General features: G+C 40.9%; 1 protein-coding gene across 1 annotated transcript in view; it reads left to right on the top strand.

The window, feature by feature from the left end:
• LOC109926771 (protein Niban 2-like) overlaps positions 1–27273 on the top strand; it is a 231833-nt gene that overhangs the window by 146721 nt on the left and 57839 nt on the right. The window contains exons 4-5 of the mRNA XM_048613522.1: positions 3143–3248; positions 11218–11385. Coding sequence (XP_048469479.1) covers positions 3143–3248; positions 11218–11385 — 274 coding nt within the window. The remainder of the gene's footprint in view (positions 1–3142; positions 3249–11217; positions 11386–27273) is intronic.

Raw genomic sequence — 27273 nt, 5'->3', positions numbered from 1 at the left:
AAATACTTGGTGTAATTTTTGGGAGTGTCTATACTTGTGAAAAGTACATGGTAAATCCAATAATTTCAGATGACTAAATAACTTGGATAAGTAGTTAAACCCCACCCTTGGCAAACCAGTTTTTTGTAAGCTTCACGTACTGATAAATACCCATCATACGAGAAATTCTGAACCAAAGTTTGAAAGGTTCCCTAAGTATGGAGCAAACAGGTGGCCTGAGAAATAATTGATTTGAAAGATGACCAGTGTCAAGTCTTACTAATACAGAAAATGTGCAGCTAGCCAATAGACCTTCAGCTCACTGAACTGATGTGCAGTTGAACGTTGACAACAGTAGAAGCTGCAGAAAGTCAATGTATCCTTCCTACTTAGCAAAATTGACTTGAGGGACTGAATGGTTTACACTAGTTCCTGACCCTGCGTTGCTGAGTATTACAGCTACTTTTTGTTTTATGTGAACACTGGCAGGTGAGAGATATAGGACTGCCTTAATGCTTACTCATTGGTAGCTGCAACAATGTGTAGGTATTGGTTGCACATAGGCAGTTAATAGAGACGCCTAGTGCCCAATCTCCAATGACAGTCCTCTGCACTAGCGATTTTACAGGACAAACCCATTTTATATAAAGTGTGAAACATTGAGTGTTTCAATGCAAACCATTTGTCGTCTTGAGATACTCATAAGCAATATCTCCCCAGCCACCCCTCTCCAGGCTGCCTTTTGCCAATCAGAATGGCCTCTTGTGGCTATCCATGGGGAAAAGAACTTCACTTCTTTCTGGGACAGCCTACATGAAGTATTGTTGGCACAACTTTGTTTTTTTATGGTTTCCTACATCTCCAGAGGTGAGTGGGATGATAAGCTGAGATTGAGTGATGCTCCTGGATTGTATGATGTGAAGTACTGTACAGATGCCTTTGTAAATATGGCACCCAGAGGCTGGAAACCTGAAGGTTCCGGAGGGCTGCAGAACTTTCTGCTTGTACGTAATATTTGCCATTCTACACAGGCTCACGTGTGTGCTGAACTGCAGAGAATATAATCGCTCAGGAAAACACAACCCACTACCTAAAACTTCCCGCTTTTACATCCACCTCCACACTCCGGTCTCCGAAGCAAAATTCCACCCACTTTGTTCCAGCTCCTGAAACTTTCTTTAGCTGTGTTTACTTAGCTGGCTCTTTTTTTCTGTCTTCCTTTATCAATTCAGACTTTCTGCACCTCAATTGCCTTTCCCTAAGGGTATGCATCCAGATAGTTCCTGGTTTGTTTGTTGTGCAGTCTGCAGTATGCTGAAACTGTTACCACCTCCTCTGTTATAGTGTTGATTGTTTTTCCCCTTCCCTCCCATCCTCTCTGTCACTGTACAAAAGGACTTTTATTTTTGTTTTTACTTCTGTGGAAAGAACTTGTAGGAAAAGTATAATATTGTATTCATGCAGAGATGGAGCTTGTGTGTTTCCAAGATTATTTGCTGTTACGTGGGATTCTTAATGCATGTATTTTTTTGAAGTCCGTACCTAATTCAGCTTGTTGAGGAGTCTCCAAGCTAGGCAATGTACCCTACACACTAATATTTGAAAATCATCCAAGTGCACGTAGATTTTATATTTTAACTACCTTTTAACCATTCTTGTCATCCATTCTCTTGCTGTTAATGGATGTTTATTAATGATACAAAATTCAAATTTTTAACTAGTATCCTTTGCCTACCAAGGAGGTGAGAGCTAAAGACACAACTCTATCTGCCAGTTGGGTAATTCTATCCTACAAAAAATAGGACCGTCATAAATCTCTCATTCTTGCTGGAAGTCTTGCAATATCCACTATTGGTTGATGGATCTATTTGCATAAATGTGAAGTGCAATTTTGATCATTTGATTAAATAACATATGAAATTAAAGACTATTTGACACTGTCACAGTTTCTCAATTCATGGCCTTTGATATTTTTAGCAGGGTCAACTTTTTAACGAGAAACATTATTTTATGTTCATTGGTTTTCTTGCAAAATGGAATATGAACACAACTATAATTCTTTTAATTGTTGAAATATAATGGTATAGAACTGATCCATCTGAAAAGTAAGAAAAGCATTATATGCAACATAATCTATTTTGTTTATGAGCATTCCTCCCTCTGTTTTTGATGAGGTATTAAATTAAAAACATTGCTTGACGTATTGGATATCCTTGCTTTCCTCCTGTATACAATATGCATTAACGGACAATCAATTTTTTTCTTTTGAGATGCATTCCAAATACACAGATTCTGTTTGTGCTTCAAGGTTAGTATGTCAGTGTATCATTGATGTGCTCATGATGTCATTGCCTCATGGCATGTGACCTGAGTTGTTGTGGTCTCAGTCCATCTTGCCTGGAATCACTGGAAGCATGATGTGCTGTGAGGAACACTGCTCAGTTGTAATCCAATGCTTTAGTGCTAGCTCAGATCTGATGTAACCATACTGTTATCGAAAAAGTGTTTGTTCTGTAGATGCACTGTTATGATGTATCCTCTGCCACTGATCACTAGATTGCCCAGAGGCACAGGATGAATGGTAGCAGTGAACTACCTTAACCTTTACCCAGTTGCACATACTAGTAGAGGTGGCAAATAGCACAAGTTACCGGGAATGGCCATCTGGGAAAATACCACACATCACCCACAGGTGTTTCTGCTATAACGCATGTTTCATTAATGAGAATTGGCTGTAACACGATTGAATAGTGGACGCTGAGATAACAAGGTGTAGAGCTGGATGAACACAGCAGGCCGAGCAGGAAGGCTGACGATTCGGGCCTAATCCTGCTCCTCTGATGCTGCTTGGCCTGCTGTGTTCATCCAGCTCTATACCTTGTTATCTCAGATTCTCTAGCATCTGCAGTTCCTACTATCTCTGAATAGTGGATGCTGTTAGGATAATGCGAACTTTTTACTGTACAGTATAGCAATTTTCTATAGCAATTTTCCTATATGATTTTCTGTAGTGTGAGGTAACACAAGAATGCAACCAACGCCTGATAGGAGGAATACCAGTACTGAGTTTTTAATTGTTAGTTTTAAAGAACTAAAACTGTTCTGTATTTGGGTTTAAATGACACAGTCGGTCATTAACATTTTAAATATCCTCTCTATGCAGGCCTATGACAGAGGAGCAAGCCCAAAGGGAGTAATTAATTGTGCAGGCTACAAGGTACTGAAGTCGATGGATCGGTATCTGGAATTGATTAACAACAGTATGCCAGGTAAACACTGCTTTGGTGTAAGTATTGGGCAGGGAAAGAGGAGCACATAACAAGTGAAGGTAAAAGAGGAAATTGGCCTAGCATTATCAATTAGCTGCATATCCTGAGGTAGATGTTGGCCAAAGTTTTTAGCTGTTTGATAGTGGGTTCAGCTAGTCTTTTCCTCACGATCAGTTTTGGAGAAGTGACTACCATTTTGTTTCAGTGAAAATTGGTGATCAATGATATGTTTGTCAACATTTTTTGACGGTCAAATTTAAAGACCTGTTGATGCATCTTTCGGATGTATAGAAATGTAAAGCAAATAACATTATCAAAATTTGGCATTGTAATTGGACCCTTGACTTTTTGCGCATTGTTGCGGTTACTACCCTGTAGAAACTGATAACTGTTATGAAGAGTGATTACCTTCAAAGGAATTGCATGACATAATTTTCATGTTTCAAAACTTTAACTGTAACAAATGGACTAAAAGCAACACTGACTAAATGTCATTGGCAGACAGCTTTCAAAACTAAAGGAAAGAAATTCCCCAGTTGACTTTTTAATACAACCAAAAACCTTCCATTACAGGCCATTCACCACCCACTGTCCACGGAATTGTGGTTTTTGCTGGAATCAAAGCAACACTTCCACTACTTGCATTGTTACACCTCTCCTCAATTTGTCACATTGCAATACGAATGACTGTTTGTTTGTTTTTAAAAAAGACACACAACTCAGTTTGCAGAGAAGCCCAAAACCGACTAAAGGCAATAATCAGATCATTAATTGATCTCCCCTCACTTCCACTTTATTGATGTCCCTGCCTGTGCTCTCCTCACACAGAGGAGGGAATTGAACAGGTGAAGACTTGATGTGCCAAAGAATGAATCTTCAGTATTGTGTTCTCATTTTCAGGCATTTTCCTTTGTATTGACTTCTCTTCCTTCAGCCCCACCTCATCTGCTTCTTTCCTTCCTCCCTATCACACAAACGCTGTTTTTTGATCAGATTCATCCAGATACATCCACAAGTATTATTTGAAGTGCGTTCAGATTCTGTCCTTTTGTTTAAAAACCAGACTCCAGTTTTGCTTTAAGGGTAAGCAGTCTTTGTATATAATTACTCACTGTTCTTCAATATTTCTTATCTCTGAAACGAACAATAGCTATCTTCATACTTGAGCGCAATTAGATTTGACCCAAATTATAAGCGATAACCTGTTCTCAAAGCGGATGCAAGAAAATGTAATATTGTATGCTCCGCGTTGATACTTCTGATTGCAGTGCTAAACTTTATAAATAATTTATGAATAATTTTCGGTAACACGGTTGACCTGGTGCTGACCTGAAAGATTGCCAAACCAATTGCTCCTTAATGTTCATTTACGCTGACATCATACAGTCTGTGTTTTGTTGCAGGATTAATTTTGCACAGTAGCTACTTTTTAAAAATTGCATTACTGCTAATAAAGTGGTTTCAAACATTGAAAAGGATTAAAGGAGATGCACTGTAATTCATGTCTAAGTAACACGTTGCTCGTTCTCCTGTTTGAAAACTGAAGACCAATAATGAACCATGTTTTCTGCTGTTGGTTGTAGTCAGGTTCCTGATTAAATGAGATTTATTCATTAATACCCCTGTTTCTAAAAAAAAAACTGTTTGCAGAGAGGCCCAAAACCGACTAAAGGCAATAAGGTTTAATCAGATCATTAATTGACCTCCCCTCACCTCCACTTTATTGATGTCCCTGTCTGTGCTCCTCATACACAGAGGAGGGAATTGAACAGGTGAAGACTTGATGTGCCAAAGAATGAATCTTCAGTATTGTGTTCTCATTTTCAGGCATTTTCCTTTGTATTAACTTCTCTTTAGCTGTGGTTCTGTGGAAATTGGAACTCCTCTTAGTCCAGGTTTAACTAAAAGGGAAATCTTAATCCTGAAGTTCTCCTCTTCACTATGTTTCCTTTTTGAGATCAAAGTAAGGCCTCAATCTGATTTTGGCCCCTAATTCAGGAAATAGCTTAATTTTCCAAGCATCATATGCTTGCGGGGCGGGGGGGGAGGTGTGTGTGTGTGTGTGTGTGTGTGTGTGTGTGTGTGCGCAAAGGAAGAAAAAATTCAGCTTTATTCCAAGGCTTCATGATCCTTTGGTACCACGATAACTGCTTTGCCTTGGAGGATGTCATGTCTGTCACGGGATAAAAAGTACCAGGGAAATTAATGGGGCTAAAGACCGATCAGTCTCCTGGATTTGAAAGGATGTTGAAAAACATAGCTACTGAGAAAGATGCTCTAGTGAAATTCTTCCAAGTATCCTTCGATTCTGGAAGAGTCTTGGAATCGGAAAACCGCCAATCCTCTTCTCTTATATGTTTTTAAAAAAAAAAGGGGAAGGAGACATGAAAAGAGGTAACTATAGCCAATTAGCCTGACGTCTGTGATTGGAAAAATGTTAGTGTCGTTTATAAAGGATGTACCAACAGATCATTCAGAAATACATACAGTAATATGATCAAGCAGAGTAGGCCTGGCTTCACAAAGGGGAAATCCTTGATAAATTTATTAGATTTTTTTGAGGAGATGCCAAGCAGGGTAGGTAAAGGGGAAGCAGTGAATATAATATGTTTGGATTTTCAGAAGGCATTTGATAAGATGCCACTTTGGTGACTAAATAAGATAACAGTGCATGTTGTTGGAGTAGTATGTTAGCATGAATAGAGAATTGGCTAAATAATCAGACAGAATTTAGATATTTTCAGGATGGAAGCCTGTGGGGCTACAATTATATATTTATTACATATATTAATGACATGGATGAAGAAAGTGAATGTGATTTTGCCAAGTTTGCAGATAACACAAAAATAAGCGGGAAGTCAAGTGGTGAGGATAAGACCATCAGAAATAGAATTAGGAGTAAACCTTTTGGCCCCTCGAACCTGCTTTACTATTCAATAGGATCCACTTTCCTGCCCTTCACTCATACCCCACGATTTGCCTACTGATCAAGAATCTCTCTATCTTAGCCTTAAATATACACAAGGATTCTGCCCCAACAGCTTTCTGTGGCAAGGAATTCCAAAGACACTCAACCCTCTGAAGAAATTCGTCCTTGAGAAGGAACTTCTTCACCCAGAGGGTTGTTAATCTATGGAATTTCTTGCCCAGTGAAGTAGTTGACGCTACTTCAGTAAATGTTTTTAAAGATAAGGTAGATTTTTTTTTTTTGAACAATAAAGGAATTAAGGGATACGGTGAGAACGCGGGTAAGTGGATCTGAGTCCACGAAAAGATCAGCCAAGACCTTATTGAATGGCGAAGCAGGCTCAAAGGGCCGGACGGCCTACTCCTGCTCCTAGTTCTTATGTTCTTATCTCAGTCTTAAATTGGCATCCCTTTATTCTGAGACTATGCCCTCTCGAATTGGGGAAACATTCAGCATTTAAGGTTCTTGTGTAGATTTGTAGCTCGGGTTGTGGATTCTGTGGTTGGTTCATTCGCTGAGCTGGTTCGTTAGTTCGCAGACATTTCGTTACCCTGCTGGGTAACATCAATGCAGCTTCCAATGAAGCACTGTTGTGTTTTCCTGCCTGGTATTTCAACTCTGGGGTCCGTTGGAGTTGGTTACCAAATTTCCGTTTGTTTCTTCACTGGTGTGCATATATAGGATCTAGTTCTACGTGTTTATTGATGGACGACTTGGTGGAGAGCCAAACCTCTAGAAATTCCTGTACTTGTCTATGTTTGGCCTGTCCTGGGGTCCTAATGTTGTCCCAATCAAACTGGTGGTTCTCCTTATCCGTGTGAGTGGAGATGAGTGAGTATTGGTCGTGTCTTTTTGTTGCTATGATACGACGAATACTCACTCGTCTCCATGCGCAGGGATAAGGAGAATCACCTGTTCTATTCGGACAACATCAGGATCCTAGGACAGGCCGAACAGAGACAAGCACGGGAATTTCTAGATGCCTGGTTCTCCACCAAGAAGGCCATCAATAAACACATAGAACTAGACCCTATGTATACACCACCGCGAAGAGAAACCGGAAATGAGGTAACCAATTCCAACTGACCCTAGTGTTTAAATACCAGGCGGGAAAACACAACAGCATTCCATCAGAGGCTGCACTGATGATGTTACCCAGCGAGCAAACCAACCACAACATTCAGCATTTACCTTGTCAAGCCCCTTAGGAATCCTACATGGTACAATGAGATCACCTCTCATTCTTCTAAATTCCAGCGAGTAAGGTCCCAACCTCTTTTAATCTTTGCTCATAAGACAATCCCTCCATGTCAGGGATTATCTTAGTGAGCCTTCTCTGAACTTTCTCCAATGAAATTATATCTTTCCCTTCAATAAGAAGACAAAACTGCTTACAGTATTCCAGATGTGGTTGTACAGATGCAGCCAGACTTCCCTACCCTTGTACTCCAAACTCCTTGAAATAAGGGCCAACATTCCATTAGCCTTCCTGATTATTTGCTGCACCTGTGTGCTAGCTTTGTGTTTTGTTCACAAGTACCTCCAAGTCTGTGTGTGTTGCAATTTGCTGCAGTTTTTCTCCATTTAAATAATCCTCTTCTTTTGTTCTCCCTTTTTGCCCACTTAATTAACCCATCAATATCTCTCTGTAACCTATTTGGTATCCCTCTTGCAGTCTGTCTTTCCACCTATTTTTTTGTTTCCGCCTGCAAATCTGGCTACCATACTTTGGCTTCTTTCCTCCAAGTCATTATAAAGGGTGATAGTCTTCAGAGTGATATAGATAAATTTAACAAGTGGTCAAAAAAAAACTTGTCAGAATATTATGTGAGATTATGCACTTGGGCAGGCACAATGGAGGAGCTGAATATGTTTAAATGGAAAAAGACCTCAGGAACTTATAGCACAGACATTTGCAAGTCCTCATGTATAAATCTCAAAAAGCTAGTTTCTGTGTTCAGCAAATATTAGGGAAGGCAAATGAAATGTTGGCCTTTACTTCAAAGAGAATGGGATTCAAATATAAGGAAGTCTTGCTAAAATTGTACAATTCACTAGTCAGGCCACCGCTGAGAATGCTGTGTGAACAGTTTTGGTCCTGTCATCCAGGAAAAGATACAGTGATGTTGGGGACAGTCCAGAGAGGGTTGACTTGGCTGATCCTGGGTCAGGAAGGAGAGCCTTCTGAGAGGAGATTGAGTAGGCTGGGCCTGTGCTCATTGGAATATAGAAGAATGAGAGGCAGCCTTATTGAAACGGACAAGACTCTTAGGGAGTTTAAGAGGGTTGTTTTCCCTTTGGGGAAGAGTCTACAACCAAAATGCATAATCTCAGAATAAGGGCTCACTACTTTAAGACGCCAGTGAAGAATGTCTTCTTTCAGATGTGACTCTCTGGAATTCTTTACCATAGAGGGCTGTTTGAGGCCCTGTTGCTAAGTAGATTCAAGGCCAAGATACCAGTTTTGAATCGGCAAGGAAATCAAGGTGTTTGGGCTGAAAAGAGCAGAAAGAGGCCAAAGTCTTCAGCTCATCTAGGTTTATGATGGAACTTGAGAGCTTGATGCCATGCAACCATTATTGACACTTTGGTCAAGCAGAGGCCTGCACTGGTGGCTTCTGACAACATTATGCATCAAGGGAGGAGGCCGTGTTGTCCGAAGAGCAAGGGCTTTTTTGCATGACTCAAACCACGATGTCTTCTGGTCACTTTTTTTTTGAGAGTCGGAATAGGCCATTCAACCCCTTGAGCTTGTTCCACCATTCACTGAGATCATGGTTGATCTGTGACCTAACTCTGTATACCTGCCTTTGGCCCATATTCCTCCATACTTTTGCTCTATCTAAATTTCTCTACCTCAGATTCAAAATTAAAAACAGATCTAGCATCACCACTTCCATTTGTAAAAAGTGTCCCAAACATCTACCGCACTTGTGTGTAGAAGCCCTTCCTAATATCTCTCCGGAATGAGCTGCTAATTCTCAGACTATGCCCCCAGTTCTAGAATGTCTAGTGGGAAAAGTTTGTTTTGATCTACCCTGTCTTTTCCTGTTAACATGTTGAAGACTTCAGTCAAATCGGCACTTAACCTTCTAAATTCTGGAGAAAACAGATTAATTAGTGTAATTTTCCTCATAACGCTGAAGTCCAGCTGTCATCCTTGTAACCTGCATGGCACACCCTTCAAGGCCAATACGTTCTTCCAAAATATGGTGCCCAGAGCTGCGCTCAGAGCTCCAAGTGGAATCTACCCAGGGTTTTGTCAGCTGCAGCATAACTTCTGCATCCTTGTACACCACTTCTCTAGATATAAAGGCCAGCATTCCATTCACTTTCTTGATTATTTTCTGCACTTGTTTGAACACATACTCTATTTAACTTCTTATCATCTAGAAAGCACCCTGATCTATCCTTTTGTTTGCTTGTTTTGGCATATCTTTCAAAGAAACTGTTTTTCCAATTTTTAATAAAGCAAAAGTCTATGATGTAGAACATCAAAGCTGAAAAGAGTAAAAGTTGTTTTCACAACTTGGAAATTGTCAAAGGAAGGAGACTGAAGAAACAAACACTGAAATTCTTGGGAAAACTCTGCAGGTCTGGCAGTATCTGTGGAGAAAAAGTTGATGTTTCAAGTCCGATCAGAGAACTTTTTCAGAACTCCTGAATTTACAGTATTTTGCTTTTATCAAGATTGACGGAAGTTGGGAGTCTCTTTGCTTATTCTCCCCAAGTTCTCAATACTGTGTTTGGTTCTTCCACATGTTAGAGGAGGAAAAAAAATGAGCAATCACTTCTGTGATTTTGAAGGAAAAATGAGGCCAGTGAGTAAATGGGATGAGGAGTGAAGTTTCTTTCGAGAGGAAATAGAGAAATCCTATTCTAAGACTGTATCAAATCTTCAAAAGCCACCTCAGTGTAATGAATTTGTGTAAGGAATGTTTGAACATTGGATTATTTGCCACTAAGTGACTGCATCTGTTTTTTCAGAATGTAGCTCATCCTCCTAAATAAACTTCTTCCCTCCTACCTCTCTTCTGAAACCTGAAATACTTGATTTGTTTGTCAGTGGGGTTATTGTCTTATTGCATACACTTAAACTCACGTTGACGCCTTTGTCAATGAACCAAGGTGAACTGCTAGCAATGTCACTTGCTTTACAGTTATTTGTAAGGATGGAAAGCAATAAAGGTTCAGGGCCCTGCAGTTAAAATAGGCAGCTCAACATTTTCCTCTTTTGATACTGAGATTTCAGGATTACTGCAGTTTTTAATTGTCAATTGTAAAACTGAGGTTGTTCGGCAATGATTTTTTGCCCTGTCAAATATAATTTTTAACCTCAGACAATTGATACTTGTTGCTCATTGGGGCTGATACTTTTAAGCAGATATGCTGTTCTCTGATCACTTGCAATAGCACTTAAACAAGGCAAATATTCTCGGGTGGTGTCTAATATAGGAATGAAACTGGAAAAGATGTTTTGACTAACTCGCTCTGGTTTTGCTGAACACTTTTCTATCTTGAGGCAGCTGAATGTCACTGTTCCTCATGTAGGGTGACAATGTCGCTTAACTGCTCTCAGGAGTGATGCAGTTCAGACAAATGATTGATTTTTGTGGTGAAGTTTTGGACCAGAAATAGAACCGCAGCGTGCACTGTATTGTAGTGATAGCTGAATAATGTTGGTGTTAAGCTTTCGTACAGCTGCAAAATTGGATGAAGCTCGGCTTTGAATTTGTCAATAATACTGGAGGCTATGGAATCGCACTTATCATCCTTGTACATATAATTTTCAACTCTGTTCCTGCCACTGGGAAGTTCAGTTGAAGCAAAGATTACAATGAGTTAATTCCCCAGTGTCCCCCTGCACCCTATGGTCATTTCAAAGCTAGGTTGCTTAACTATCTTTACATTATTGTGCTGAATATGGTGGGATAGCCCAAGAGGGGCATAAGAGAAGGGATCCCATGCCAGCTAAACAGTGCAATGTTTCCTTTTCTTTAGGAATCAAAGGAAAAGCCAGCAACTCTCCATTTTTGAAGTGGCCAACTGAGTATCGCACCATCTTATGGCACCCATATGAACAGCATTACTACTTTTGTGTTATATCAGAGAAAGAACAGCAGAAGTGGCATGCTGTGTTTCAGGACTGTATTCGCCACCTTAACAATGGTAAGTTGTCTCTCCACTTCATTTTTGTTTGCAATCGCCATTTTCTCTAGTCTCTTAACAGTAAGGCATTGATTTACACGTGACTCTTAATTTAGTGCACCTCTTGCATTTAATATTTGAACAGTACAAAGATCAAGCTTTTTAAAGTAAAGCTCATTCAATAATGACCATTAATGGAAACCTGGTCTGATTATTTCCAGTCCAGGATCAACTATATTGACCCAGTACGTGATTGGGAGTAGTTGCCCATGCAGACACCTAGTCGCAGTCATAAGAACACAACAAAATAGGAGCAGGAGTAGGCCATCTGGCCCCTTGAGCCTGCTCCGCCATTCGATAAGATCATGGCTGATCTTTTCATGGACTCAGCTTAATTTACCTGCCTGCTCAGGATAACTCTTAATTCCTTTACTGTTCAAATATCTATCTATCTATATCTTAAAAGCATTCAACGAGGAAGCCTCAACTGCTTCACTGGAAAGGGAATTCCACAAATTCAGAATGGTTTGGGTGAAGAAGTTCCTCCTCAATTCAGTCCTGAATCTGCTCCCCCTTGTTTTTGAGGCTATGCCCCCTAGTTCTATTTTCACCCGCCAGTGGAAACAACCTCCCTGCTTGTCTTACCTATTCCCTTCATAATTTTGTAGGTTTCTATAAGATTCCCTCCTCATTCTTCTAAATTTAATGAGTATAGTCCCTGTCTACTCAATCCGTCCTCATAAGCGAACCCTCTCAACTCTGGAATCAACCTCGTGAACCTCCTCTGCACTCCCACCAGTGCCAGTACATCATTTCTCAAGTAACGAGACCAAAACTGTACACAGTACTCCAGGTATGGCCTCACCAGCACCTTATACAGTGCAGCATAACCTCCCTGTTTTTAAACTCCAGTCCTTTAGCAATGAAGGACAATATTCCTTTTGTCTTAATTACCTACTGCACCTGAAAACTAACTTTTTGAGAGTCATGCACTAGGATACCCAGGTCCCTCCGCACAGCAGCATGCTGCAACTTTTCCCTGTTTAAATAATAGTCCATTTTGCTGTTATTCCTACCAAAATGGATGACCTCACATTTACCAACACTGTACTCCATCTGGCAGACCCATGCCCAGCTCATTTGGACTTTAATAATGTTTTTAGTTTGATACCGTGCCATGCCATATGTTTATGATCTGTGTAATCAGGAGTTGCAAATTATTTTGCCTGCAGCATTTAACCCTTATTTGTGTCTTAAATGTTTTGCCTGTTCGTAGTTTAATCATAAAATTTAGGAATTTATGTGAACCAGAGATTTCTGCTGCCTATGCAGAGAATTGACAGCAATTACTCAATGCAACCTTGACTTCAGGCTGTTACTTTTCAAATTAATGTTGAAGTTGGTTTATGCACTTTTTGCAGTGATCACAACACAAGTGGATAAGGTGATAAAGAAGGCATATGGCATGCTTGCCATCTTTTTGGTCAGGGCATTGAGTATAAAAATTGGCAAGTCATGTTGCGGCTGTATAAAACTGTAGTTAAGCCACATTTGGTGTATTACTTGCAGCTCTGGTCACCACACTATAGGAAGGATGTGGAGACTTTGGAGAGAGTGCAAAAGAGGTTTAGCAAGATGTTGTCTGGATTGGACTGTGCATTAGCTTCAAGGAGAGGCTAGACAAAGTTGGATCATTTCCAAAACAGCATCAGTGGCTGAGGGGTGACCTGAAAGAAGTATATAAAATTGAGAGGCATGGAGCGGGTGGATAGTCAGACTCTCTTTCCAAGGGTGGAAATGTGAAATATTAGAGGGCATAGATTTAAGTTGAGAGGGGGAAAGTTTAAAAGATGTGCAAGGCAAGTTTTTGTTTTATACAGAGGGTCATAGGTGCCTGGAACTCACTACCAGGGGTGGTGGTAGAAGCAGATACAGTAGCAAAGTTTAAGAGGCATTTAGACAGACATGTGAACAGGCAGGGCATAGAGGGATATGAGCCATGTGCAGGCAGATGGGACTAGTTTAGAATGGCATCATGGTCAGCGCAAATATGGTGGGCAGAAGGATCTGTTCTTGTGCTGTACTGCTCTGTTTATGTTCTATCTGTTTGAATCTGTTGCATCTGTTTGAATTTGTAAGATGAGATTTTACCTGAGCTTTAAATTGTAACTGAATTGTTACTGTCTTTCAAGACATCAGCTGGTCTCTTTAATATTGAACCTTGTCAGCATGGAATGACAAGACACTTTTTGAAACAATGTTTTTTTTGAAATTTTTGGCTGATGCTTCTTCTATTTTTCAACACAACTGAGTGTCATCTGTCAAAATAGTATTCAGTAAAACAACAATAATAGTTATATTCTTGTAATAAATATTCATATTGGAGCACATTCTGTACAGCATGCAGCATTTTACTTTATAGTCAATATCTATCATTGGGACAGAAGGAAATTATGTTATCTGCTTGTAGCAGGTGCAGGTCATTAATACAAAAGAAAATCCATATCTAAAATGCATTAAAATATTAGAAGTGCTGTAATGCTTATATTCTTGCATATGAAGGTTAGGAGCCAAGTGCTGATGGAGGAACGTTTGCCTTCACCTTGGCATTCAGTGAGGGCGTTTTGTATCTAAATCAATCATTTAGTACTGGCTGTTAAAAATATCTTTTGATTAAATGAAAAGAAATTAGGAATCGGGGTACACTCCATTTTATTCATCAATGCTCAGAACTATCCATCTGTTTCTAATCTTATGGGTTGCACAATGGCTGAGCCTGTCTCTCCGTGCCAGGGACCCGGGTTCGATTCCACCCTCGGGTGACTGTTTGTATGGAGTTTGCATATTCTCCCCATGTCTGTGTGGGTTTACTCTGGGTGCTCCGGTTTCCTCCCATGTTCAGGACAGGTGGGTTGGCCATGCTTAAAAAAAAATTGCCGCGTTGGCCAAGGGTGTACAATTAGGTGGATTAGCCATGGTTAAAATCCCTTGCCCGGTCTGGGGAGTTGGATTGGGAAGGGTGGAGCTGTGGTCTGGGTGGGATTTTCATTGCAGGTTCAGTGCAGAGTTGGCCCAAATAGCCTGTTTGTGCACAGTCGAGATTCAATAATTCTCTGATCTTAGTTACAGTAGAAAGGATACTGGTTGTGGGGACTGGGAGGATTTTGAATCTTTGACTTCTGGTGTCACCATCAAGCAAATGGCATATAGAGATTAAAATCCCTGCAGCAAACCAATTTCCACTCCTCTTTTGTCCTTCATACATCTACTGGAACAAGCATTGCACCATTAAGGTTTAAATATGATAAAGTGTGCATCATGTTCGACCTCTCTTGTATGACTGTGTCAAATTACTGCTGATTCATGACTTCTTAAAATTTGTTTGCTGTGGCTCTGGTAAAATTGCTCCACCTAATTTTAAAGGTCGTTATGATGAGGCAAGCTTGGCTCCCATGAATTTAGACTGCTTTTAAACCAGAACTAAAAGTATAATTGCTAGCTTGCTGCATCCATGCAATATTTCAGTGATCAGTAGCAAAATGATGGCACTGTACTTGAAGAAACCTAGCAAGAAGATCTCCTTAGCTCATGAACAAGGATTTCACCTTTCTGGATCTTTTCATTCTGGCTCCAGCTGCAGTGACCCCATGAAACAGGCTAAGGAACCGATCATATTGTTGCTAATTAGTTTTGAGAATTTTTCAAAAGGATTGTGTTCACTTTTTATAACTTAACATGAAGATTGGGATCTACACATGAGATGAAGGTCTTCAAGAAAAGTATTTCCAAATTCTTTGGTGTTTCTTCATGAAATAGTGAAATTTGTTTTTCAGGTGGGAGATACTTCAGCTCGAAATGTAACTTGGAGATGTATCAAGGTTGTAAAATGCCATTTAATCAACAAGCCATAAATTTATTAGGGTTTTTCACTTCCATAGAATCCCTACAGTGTGGAAACAGGCCCTTCGGCCCAACAAGTCCACACCGACCCTCAGAGGATCCCACCCAGACCCATTCCCCAAACCCACCTAATCTACACATCCCTGAATACTATGGGCAATTTAGCATGGCCAATCCACCTAGCCTGCACATCTTTGGACTGTGGGAGGAAACCAATGCAGATTTAAGGAGAATGTGCAAACCCCACACAGTTGCCCAAGGGTGGAATCGAACCCAGGCCCCTGGCACTGTGAGGCAGCAGTGCTAACCACTGAGCCACTGTGCCCGCCATTTCTTATGCATATGAAGTGGTCAGTATCAACTTGTTTGGTTTTTATTTGGCGCCTGGGGCAAACCAGATTCCACTGGCCAGCTTACTTAGAAACAGGATAACTATATACCGTGTGGAGAAAACAGCGAGTTGAGCATATCTTCAGTTTGCGCTTCCTGTTGAAATTGACCAGTTGCTCCGTGATATGCTTCCTCAATCAGAAGCAAAATCATTTGTGGACAGACTAAACAGAATGTCTCCAGTGTACGAGTTTTATCTTATTTATATATAAACAAACTAAAATCCATGACTGTGTCGTTAGTTTTATTTCAAGTTTGATTTTAAGTTAGCGGAGTTTTAAAAGGCAGAGAATTAGCAACCAATTTTGCCCGTAGATATGGGCATTTAGAGTGCACCCATATTTTTCATTTTATTCTGAGTCTGTCAAGGAAATTTTACTTTTCTTTGGAGTTGCATTGCATATTCCAAAGCAGTAATGGAAATCTGTAAGAAAATACGTCCAGTTCAAGAAAAGTACGTCCAGTTCAAGAAAAGTACACCCAGCCCATCTCCTGGCAGGTTTGCTCCGCGCAGCACTCTGTTCTATTGGAGTGGGTTTGTTGTGTGGTGTTCCCTCACCACTCCCATCCCTGGGACTGAGTTCTTTCAGCAGGTCCCCCTTTTTTTTTGTTTGCGTTGTTCTCATCACTAAACACATTTCCTGAGGTTTTTTTTTTTGTTTGTTTGTTTTTTCACTCAAAATTCCTTGCAGCAATCCAGCATGACCCAGACAACTTTTGGCTCAAATGACTACTGTTAAGAATTATAATGCTAATTGTGGGCGACTTGCCTTGTCGGAAGCTAATAGCTCTATTGCACCCATGGAAATTTTCCTGCAGGAGTAAGTTATAATACTGGTAAGAATGCGCTGTGTCTACATCTTACTTTAGGAACATTAGAGTAAATCATTTACCTCCTGAAGTCTGTTCTGTCATTCAGTGACTAACTTCAACTGAACTCCCTGTATATTTGCTTGTGCCCTATGTTTCATAATACCTTAAGGTTATCAAGAATCAATTGATCTCAGAGTCCTAGAGATGTACAGCATGGAAACAGACCCTTCGATCCAACTTGTCCATGCCAATCACATATACTAAATAAATCTAGTCCCATTTGCCAGCGTTTGGCCCAAATCCCTCTTAAATCCTTCCTATTCATGTACCTAACCAGATGCCTTTTAAATGTTGGAATTGTACCAGCCACCACCACTTCCTCTGGCAGCTCATTCCATACATGCACCACGCTTTGCATGAAAAATCTGCCACTTAGGTCCCTTTTACATCTTTCCCCTCTCACCCTAAACCTGTGCCCTCTTATTTTGAACCTCCCCTACCAGGGGGAAAAGACCTTGGTTATTCACTGTATCCATGCCCCTCATGATTTTATAAACCTGTCTAAGGTCATCCCTCAACCTCCAACACTCCAGGGAAAATAGCCCCAGCCTATTCAGCCTCTCCCTACAGCGCAAACCCTCCAACTCTGGCAACATCCTTATAAATCTTTTCTGATCTCTTTCAAGTTTCACGACATCCTACAGCACTATGCATGCAGAATTCCAAAAGCGGCCTAACCAATATCCTGTACAGCTGCGACATGACCTCCCAGCTCTTATACTCCATGCACTGACCAATAAAGGCAAGCATATCAAACACCACCTTCTCTATCTTGGATGTAAAATAAACAATTGGTCCAGCATCTATTGCTGTTTGTGGAACACCATTCTGAATTTTTACCTGACTTTGTATGTACAATTTTCTCTGATTTTTTTTCTTTCCCTAAAAATAGGTTTGATTCTGATTTTTATATTATGCTCCTTTAGCCTCAGAAACCTCCAGACAAAAGCATTCCCCTATATTTGTGTTGTCTGTTCGATTGTAACATCTTAAACCTGGATCAGTTGACACTATAATATTCTATGTTGCAAGGTATACTAGTCTGGTTTGTGTAATCCCTCATTTTAACCTTAAAGTCAAGGTATCATTCTGTAAACTGTGCTGTACTCCCTCCAAAGTTTACCCAAGGTGTGGCACCCAGAACTGAACATAGTATTGCAGCTGTGATCTGACTGGGCTTTCTGTCACTGTAACATAATTTCCACTGCTTTATGTTCTGATTTTCTAGATTTAAACTGTGCTGTTCTTTATCATTTTCAATTTTCTGTCCATTGACTACCTAAATCTCTCCTGGACCTCGAATGTTTCTAGCTGTTTATCATTCAGACAAAATCTCTGGCCCATTCTGTTTCAGGTAAAAGTGGATGACCTCTTGATGACATTGAAATCCATTTACAGAGTCATAGAGATGTACAGTGTGGAAACAGACCCTTCAGTCCAACTTGTCCATGCTGACCAGGTATCCTAATTTAATCTAGTCCCATTTACCAGAATTTGGCCAATATCACTCTAAACCCTTCCTATTCACGTGCCCGACCAGGTGCCTTTTTAAATGTTGTAATTGTACCAGCCTCCACCACTTCCTCTGGCAGCTCATTTCGTAAACATACCATGCTTTGCATGAAAAATCTGCCATTTAGGTCCCTTTTGAATCTTTCCCCTTTCACCCTAAACCTATGCCCTTTTGTTTTGGACTCCCCTACCCAGAGGAAAAGACCTTGGCTAGTCATTCTATCCATGCCCCTCACTGTTTTATAAACTTCTTTAAGGTTTAAGGTCACTCGGCCTCCGATTCACCAGGGAAAAAATCCCCAGCCCATTCAGCCCCTCTCTATAGCTCAAACCCTCCAACCCTGTAAATCTTTTCTGAACCCTTTCAAGTTTCACAACATCCTTGCTATAGCAGGGAGACCAGAACTGAACGCGGTTTTCCAAAAGTGGCCTAACCAATATCCCGTACAGTTGCACACGATCTCCCAGCTCCGATACTTAATGCACTGACCAATAAATGTGAGCGTATCAAATGCCGCCTTCACTATCCTGACTGCCTGGAACTCCAATTTCAAGGAGCTATGAGCCTGCACTCCAAGGTCTCCTTGTTCAGCAACACTCGTCAGGACCTTACCATTAAGTATCTAAGTCTTGCCCTGATTTTCCCTACCAAAATGCAGCATCTCCCATTTATCTAAATTAAACTCCCATCTGCTGCTACTCGGCCCATTGGCCCATCTGATCAAGATCTTATTGTACTCTGAGGTAACCTTCTTCACTGTCCACTACACCTCCCAGTTTTAGTGTCATCTGCAAACTCACTAGCCACACCTATGTTCACATCCAAATCGTTTATGTAAATGACAGAAAGCAGTGGACCCAGCATCAATCCTTGCGGCACACTGTTGGTCACAGGCTTCCGGTCTGGAAAGCAGCCCTCTACCAAAACCCTCTGTCTCCTACCTTTGAGCCAGTGCTGTATCCAAATGGCTAGTTCTCCCTGTATTCCATGTGATCTAACCTCTAACCTTGTTAACCAGTCTACCATGCAGAACCTTGTCGAATACCTTACTGAAGTCCATATAGACCATGTCCACCCATCTGCCGCCTTCAATCCTCTTCATCACTACTTCAAGAAAACTCAATCAAGTTAGTGAGACCAATTTCCCATGCACAAAGACATGTTGATCATCACTAATCTGTCCTTACCTTTCCAAATACATGTAAATCCTGTCCCTCAGGATTCCTTCCAACAACTTGCCCACTGCTGATGTCAAGCTCATCAGTCTATAGTTCCCTGGCTTTTCCTTACCACCTTTGTTATTGTTTTGGCCATATACTTAATATCTCTAATTTTAAGTCGTCGTTTACGTTTCTTATGTCATCTGTCTTTGCCTCTCGGCCAACTTGGCAAAGTGCCTTTCTATCCTATTCTAAGCTATTAACAAATGTGAAGAAGAGTTGATTCCCTTAGGGCACCTTAGGACTCCTCTTTCATCTGTTAATATGGCGTACTTCCATGTCACCATACCTTGTAAAATACATTTTTAGTGCACTTGGCTGCAAGTCCTGTGTTTCCATCAGCCATTTGAAGCCAATGTTAAAAGATACATAATCCCACAGCTGGCTGGCCTTGTACTTGAATGTCATCTCTTAGCTGTTAAAGTTTCCTAATGATTTCCTGCATTCCAATAGTTCATTGTGTGTATGCCAAAGAAAGCAAAGGAAAAGGTCTAGTATAGCCAGCCTTAACCACCCATCTCCATGTAGGAGTGGTTTAATTAAGTTGGTAATGGGAACATCGCTAAGGTGAACCTTCAGCTTTTTGTTTGGTAAATTATGTACAGTTAATGGAAACTAATTAGTTCCAGAGGAAACGTTCCCATTACAGTAGTGGCAGTACTTCAAAGGATTATGACAAATGCTGCGTTTATATAGCAAGGCAAGCACAGTGGCTCAACAACATCACCAGTGAAGCGATGTCTTTGGAGTAGTTTAGGCATCCAAGTGGGACAATTGGGTTTTTAATGTTTGTGCCATCTGTCACTTGTGGTTCAAGTATGAAAACTCTGTTTGGAAAAAAGTTGTACGTAAGGAATTCTGGGCAGGCTGATGGCAATCAGGCCCAGTCTATTGTAACAGCTTCAATAGTCAAATATAAAAGTTGTATTGGAAGGCTAGGGGGAACTAAGTCTATTGAGGAAGATGTAACTAATTTTTGTTTTATTTGTAAATTTAAAAAATACTTTCGATCATCACCCACCATACTTGTCATTTTGCTTACAAGTGATTTTTTTTTTGCCATGTGGAAGCAATACCTTTGATGGAACCAATGACTTTGTACTGTCTTTCCAATTTCTTTTAATTGTGAGATGAGAGAGTCAGGCTTCCGATACGCAAATGTGACAGGAAGCACCTGTCATATAAAGCTATGGTTCCCAAAGGTTTAACATTGGAGATTGCATTAAGCTCCACCCAGTCTGATGATGCCATACAGATTTGGGTGAGGGAATAGGCAGGACATCTTAGGATCTTGTAGGGTGAAGACTTCCATCCACAGATCTCCTAATTGTCTTCCAGGTCTCCCAAATGCTGGCAAATGCGACTGGATTGATTTAGGATACCTGGATGAGTTGGACTGAAATGTCTGTTTCCATGCTATACAACTCTGACTCTGATGTCTTAGTAAGAAGACTAACTTGCTGATAGAACTTGTACCAATTGTTCAACAAACATGTTTTGGACAAGAGTTTCTTTCATTAAGACTCAGTCTTGGTTTCCCTCTGGCATTGTAAACAGAGTCGGCCCTTTGACCCAGGTGGCAGCAAACTTCAACTACGAGCTGGTAATGGTTGGCATCACAACACTTAGAACGACATTTGATACTTCTCAATAAAAACCGAAAGAACTGCGGATGCTGTAAATCTGAGTTCTGAGGTAGGGTCACCGGACCCGAAACGCTAACTGATTTTTTTATTTTTCTTCTCAGATGCTGCCAGACCTGCTGAGTTTTTCCAGCAACTTCAGCATTTGTTATTTGTCAGTGAGTTTTCCTTGCCAAGTTACCACTCGGGAGGTGATGCAGCATAAATAGCTTGAAATGTTAAACTGCTATCCCACTAAAGTTGTTATTGTCTGAGGTAATTGAAGCTTCTTCCATGTTCCAGGTTTGGTTTTCTGTTCCACAGCTAATCTTTCTGCTGCTTTTGACTGGGGTCTCTTTATTTTCAATACTGCATTTCACATTCAACTTTTCTCTAATTTTGCCACGAGCACTTTAACCTCTTTCTGGCACTTTTTTGGCAAATATTGTGGAGTCTGGGGAAGAAAAGAGACCCAATCATCTGTCCATTGCAATCGAATGTGCTGCAAAGGGCACCCTGCAGTGTGAAGGTAATGTAAACTTGGAGAAGCCATGTCTAGTGTTGGTATTCTGGCAGGGCTCTAGCACTGAAATTGGAACCAGCTACAGCATAAAACCACATTGCTAGGCAGCAGGACAGATGTTAACAGAGAGACCCTGCAGTTTGAGTGAGATTGGGGATCTATGCATAGAACAGAATGACTAGCACAACATGAAGTGCAGAGCAGCACAATTTCAGATGATCACTGCTCTTGATCTTGGCATTAATTGTCTATGATTAGACACCAGTACAAGGGTGTGAGATGCATGTCTTCTGCCAGAGTCAATAAAAAAAAAACCTATGGTTTATATACCTCAACTATTATGTGCTGCAGTGAGACTAAATTAAAGGAGAGGGCTGAGTACCGGATGAGAATTAAATTGTATTTCTAAACAAGGGTTTTGTATAGTCAGTTTAGGGCCAAAAAGCATTTAGTAATTAATTCAGGCACAAAACGTTTCAGACGAGAGCTCTAATCAACTTTCCAGTGCTTTCCCACTGTAGTGATTGTAACAAGGTCAATCAGCTTAACCTCATAGAGTGAGTTCCCTAATTGGGCCTGTTAATCTGGTCCAATCAGGGAGCTGCTGAAGCTAAAAAGGGAAGTGTCACTTTAGCTGACTGTGAAGAGGCATACTAAAGTCAAGGACTGTTGATGTGCAAACAAGCAATGATTTGGTGAGAGGACACCAGTCTCTGGAGTTATTTCATGCACTTCATACAATTAAGGAGTGCGTAAGATGCACTTCCGATTTGCCAAAACCAGGGCTGTATTTGAGAAACAATTGGTCATCTTAAGGGCAAAGATACAATAAAACTGAAGCTTATGAGCTTACAAGGAGACTTGAGCTTGAAGGATGTATTCTACCAACAAACAGTGTGAGCAAAACAAAAACCAAGAGAACTGCGGATGCTGTAAATCAGAAACAAAAACAAAGTTGCTGGAAAAGCTCAGCAGGTCTGGCAGCATCTGTGGAGGAGAAAACAGAGTTAACGTTTCGGGTCTGGTGACCCTTCCTCGGAACAGTGTGAGCAATGTCTTTATAACACATTTCTATAACTTCTTTTGTGGAAGACAGTAAGAGTTTAGGAAGACCATTCCAGTACTTAAGGTCTAGGCAGCTGAAGTCTCTGTCTCCAATGAACCTATGAAACTTAGGATGCTCGAGAGGCCAGAATTTGAGGATTGCAGATATGAGGACGGGACCATTTGAGATTTGAAAACAAAGACAAGAATTTTAAAATCAAAGTGTTGCTCAACCAAGCATTAGTGCAGATCAGCAAATACAGGTGTGATGGGTAAAGGCACTCAGTACAAGTTGGGACGTGGGCAGCAGAGTTTTGAATGATCTGAAGTTGAGGTTGAGCATGGAAGACCATCAGGAATGTGTTGGAGGAATAATCCAAATGTGGTAAAGGCATGTTTGATGGTTTCAGCTGCTACGCTGAGGCAGAGTCGGATGATACGGAGGTGAAAATTATTGATGGTGCAGTTACATAGTTGGAAGTTCTTCTCAAATGTTTTCACAGGGCTCTTTTTGTTTTTAAAAAAAGAAGTGTGCACATGAGCATTCTCCTTGAATGAGCAATTCTTCTGAAACTGGAGCTGCAGTCTGTTCTTGAGGGGCGTTCATCCTCAATCACTTGTCCTGGATGGTGTTGACTTTCTGTTTTGGTGGGAGTTGCATTCATCCAGGTTTGTGGGGAGTATTCCCTCCCACTACGGATTAGTCTTTGTCAGTGGTGGGAAGGCTTGGGGAATCAGAGAGGGAGTGTGGGAGGTGTAGGGTGTCAGTAATTCTTCTTAGGAACCCTAGTCTCTGACCTTTTCTTGTTGCCGCAGTGTTTGTATGGATAGTCCAGTTCAGTTTCTGTTCGATGGTAGCCCCCACGTTGTTAGTGCAGACTTCAGTGATCGTAATGCCATTGAATGTCAAGTAGAGGTGGTTAGATTACTGTGTTGGGCATGGTTGTTACCCAGCACACCTGGTATGAATGTTACTTGCCAATTATTAGCCTATGCCTATTGTCTGGGTCTTAACTATGCACATCTCCATAACGTTTACAGCATTGTGGGCAATTTTTGTCTCCATGTTATAAAAGGATATTGAGTTATTAAAGGTGGGGGGAAAATTTAGTGGAATGTAGCTGTCAGGGAAGATTAGAGGCCTGAATCAAAAGTTGTAGAGAGAAGACTGAGCAAATGCTGATAAAGGCCTTTAAGATTATACATGTCTTTGATTGGAGAAGATGAGAAAATTGGACTGGGGGCAGGTGAGAAGTTACACACCCTTGCCCAGAGTCTCAGGCCACCAGCTGCATTCCACCCTGGGGCCATTATTCTGGAAATGTGAGAGGAGAGACTTGGAGCTGCAGAGCTTCGTGCCTGTAAATAACGAGCAGCCGTTAATCAAGTGGTTAATTGCCAAGGTGACAGGGATTTTTCCTATCAGTCTCCAGGTCACCGTAGATGGTCGGGGAGGCAGGGGGAGAAATGTGGATAGTGCCAATTAGTTGTCTATCGGTAGATCTGTAGCGGCAGACAGAAACAATCAGCATGCAAAACGGGCTTAGAAATGGTGTATGGCTTCAGCAGCAGCTGCATGTTTCCCATTTTGAAGGGTAGCCCTACTGTAATAGTGGATCCACTGCAAAGGCCTTTGTGAATTATAGGTTTCCAAAACGTTGAGAGAGGATGATCTCAATCTTGGGGCACCCTCTTCTTCGCTTGTCCGGGAGAACATCCTGCTGCTATGTTTTGAGCTGGAAAGTCTCCTGTTATGCCCCCCGACCCTTACGCACCCCCTCAGTTTTTGAAATGTACTGATCAAACATAATTAGGATATTGAGCACCGGTCACTGTATCAAAAATCCAGATCACATGGAAACTACAGATGTACCTGTTGGACATCTAGGTTCATTCATCTACCCACTGTCACTATTTGACCAGTTTGAGGATAATCACCAGTGAGTAACTGCTTTCCCCCTCCACGGTGCGAGTTTCTGAGTCTCCTTTTGATCATCTGTGAAAACTCTGCTCATCATTTCCACTTAGACGTGGAGCCAGAGCTATGGCTTGCATATTCATGACGGTCATTAATAAATATAGTATGGGATTCAGAAGATATGCCTGTCCCCAAACAGTGCTTAGAGTATGAAAGTAGCTATCGCTGACAAAAATTGATGCTAACATTATACACACTTCCAAAGGAAGGTATACAGACCTGAGAGAGAGAAGAATAGGATATGTTCATGTGGTTAGATGGTGAAGGCATGTCTTCAGCATTAAGCCAAGCATGATCTGTGAGCTGAGCGGCCTGTTTTAGAAGAAACTCTATAGTGTATAACTAAAGAGGATGGGAGTCTCAGTGGATGTGTAATTATGGAAGTGGAGCAGAAGATCCTCCAACGATGTTAAGTCATCACAATGGAAGACATCAGCCTCTTGTTTTTATTGGTAGCACTTGATGTTTAAACAGCTTTTTACTTCAAAGCACTGACAATAAGCTGCATAGAAAGTTTCAGTGCAAGCTTCAGTTGATTTGGTTAATGTAGAAATGAAACAGTCTGGCATAACTTCTGCAAGCGATTCAGGAAATTGACTGCCATATTGTTGATCTGAAAACATTCTAAACAGTAAAATGGAGAGGAGCAAAGCTCACATTAAATGATTGAGATTGAAATACTTATCAAACTGTGTGGAATGTTGAAAATGCTTTTGCCAATGTCAAAATAGTTTTGATTGTTATCTATCTGTGTCAGACATACCTTGAGGCTCCCTCACTGAGTGGGAGTTGGTGGAGAAAGTAGGCTGCTTCAATTTTAAAACTGAATTTGAGGGGCTTTGAAACACATTTAAGGTACAGAAGGCAGCCATGCAGCCCACTGTCTCTGTATTGGGTGAAAAGACGTTTCTGGTTTATTTGCACTTTCTAGCAATTGGTTCCTGGCCGTCTAGATTATAAGACGTATCCAAAAGAGTAATGAGGCTCTCTGCCTTTTAGGCAGATTGTTCCAGACGCCTACCGCCACCTGGTTAAAAATAAAATGTCATCCTCAAACCCCCTCTAATATTTCTGCCAGTTAGTTTAAATGTCTGTCCCTGATTACTGGCATCTCTTTGTTAATTGAAGTAAGGCCCTGCATATTCACACTATCTGGGCTTGTTATTTTTGGACACTTCAATTACAATCTCCATTTGGCTGCCCCTGTACCAAATTCATTAACACTGCCTATCCGGTCTTTCCACATAGCTAAAATTCTCCACTCCTGGAAGTATCCCAACAAACCTCTTCTATGCTTCTGAAGAAGGGTCATTGGACCCGCAAGGTTAACTCTGTGTTTTTTCCTTCACCAGATGCTGCCAGACCTGCTGAGAATTTCCAGCAATTTCTGTTTTTGTTCTCTTCTCTGCTCACTCTAGTGTGTTGCGCACTTCTTGCACTACCCAGAGATGTGTGGGGCCTTGATTTTCTTTAAACGTAAAGACTGTTTCTTTCAAGAAAGTAATCCTGCTGTAGATTAAAGTTCTGATCAGCTGTGTTTGCATATCTTGTACTTCATCCAACTCTAATATATTTAGCAATACTGCCTAAATTTAAGAGACTTATGTCCCTAGACTGGGATAATTTCATTCAATCCAAAATGTATCTGAAAGCCTCATGAGGCAAGGCTTAATCCAAGAGCTGGCCTATGATTGGAATAATTGTTAATCTGACTGGCCCACATATTTTGCAGGGACTGAAGTAAGTTTTACTTTTTCAGAATGACGTCAGTAGCTGTCAGCTCACGGAATGGTGCCAAAGAGCCCAGACCTGGGCCCAGGCTATGGAGAGCCTACAACAGCCTCCATTCTGAGGAAGGGTCACTGGACCTGAAACATTAACTCTGATTTTTTTTTCCCCTTCAGAGATGCTACCAGACCTGCTGAGCTTTCCCAGTAACTTATGTTTTTGAATAGCCTCCATGGGTTCAATGTCCAGTAGAGGAAGGTACTAGATTCCTGCTGAGACTCTTGGAATGCTGCCTAACACAGCCTCAAAGACTGAGCTGCACTTCTAACAAATCAAAGATTTTTGAGGGATGGAGGAAGCGAAGTGCGATTTTAGATGTTTTTTTAGCAATAATATAAATTTATAAACAACTGTATGTCTTCTCACAAGCAAGTAATGATTGGACATGACTTTCAAGTCCCTGGGGATCAGCTCACTAATTTATTTTTGTGTGTAATTTGGTTCCAGTGCATGCTTTTGCCCTGATGTGGCCAAGCACCACAGGAAGAAATGTGAAATGGCTGACTTCAACAACTGCCCTTTCTCAGCCCTGTTTTCTGGCTGAGATTCATTTAGGGAATTTTGCTAAGAAATGTCAAGTGATTCATAATTCTAGGATTCTTCACTTTTTCAACTGTTTGGCCATGTCACAGGTTCTGATAGGCATGCAATGCAAAGTTTGTTGTGTCAGGTGTTTAGTAAGCTATTAACCTTTCTGAAAAAAACTTTCCCTTTTAAGTCATTTTTGGTGCAAATGTTCTTGCATGCAGATTTAATTCGGAAGGGAAGCCTTTCATAAGGTCACTGCTCCGAAAGGAGCTGGCATGTATAATACACATGGTAATGGAATTTTAAATTGGTCTTTCTGTGTATTACAAACTACTGAAATGGGTCTTTTTTTATTTCATGGGAACAGAATGTAGAGCAATGTGAGGGGCGGGGTGTTGGTGCTAATCAGCCGATTTATGTCTTTTGGCACTAGTTCCTCAACCTGTGTTGATTCTGATCTAAATTTCTTGCTTTTATTTCCCCCTGACTGACTGACTGACTGACTGACTGACTGACTGACTGACTGACTG

This window comes from Rhincodon typus, chromosome 28 (genome assembly GCF_021869965.1).
Source record: "Rhincodon typus isolate 14 chromosome 28, sRhiTyp1.1, whole genome shotgun sequence".
Taxonomy (NCBI): Eukaryota; Metazoa; Chordata; class Chondrichthyes; order Orectolobiformes; family Rhincodontidae; genus Rhincodon; species Rhincodon typus.
Note: the sequence above shows the minus strand (reverse complement) of the source record. Positions and strands in the feature narration are given on the sequence as shown.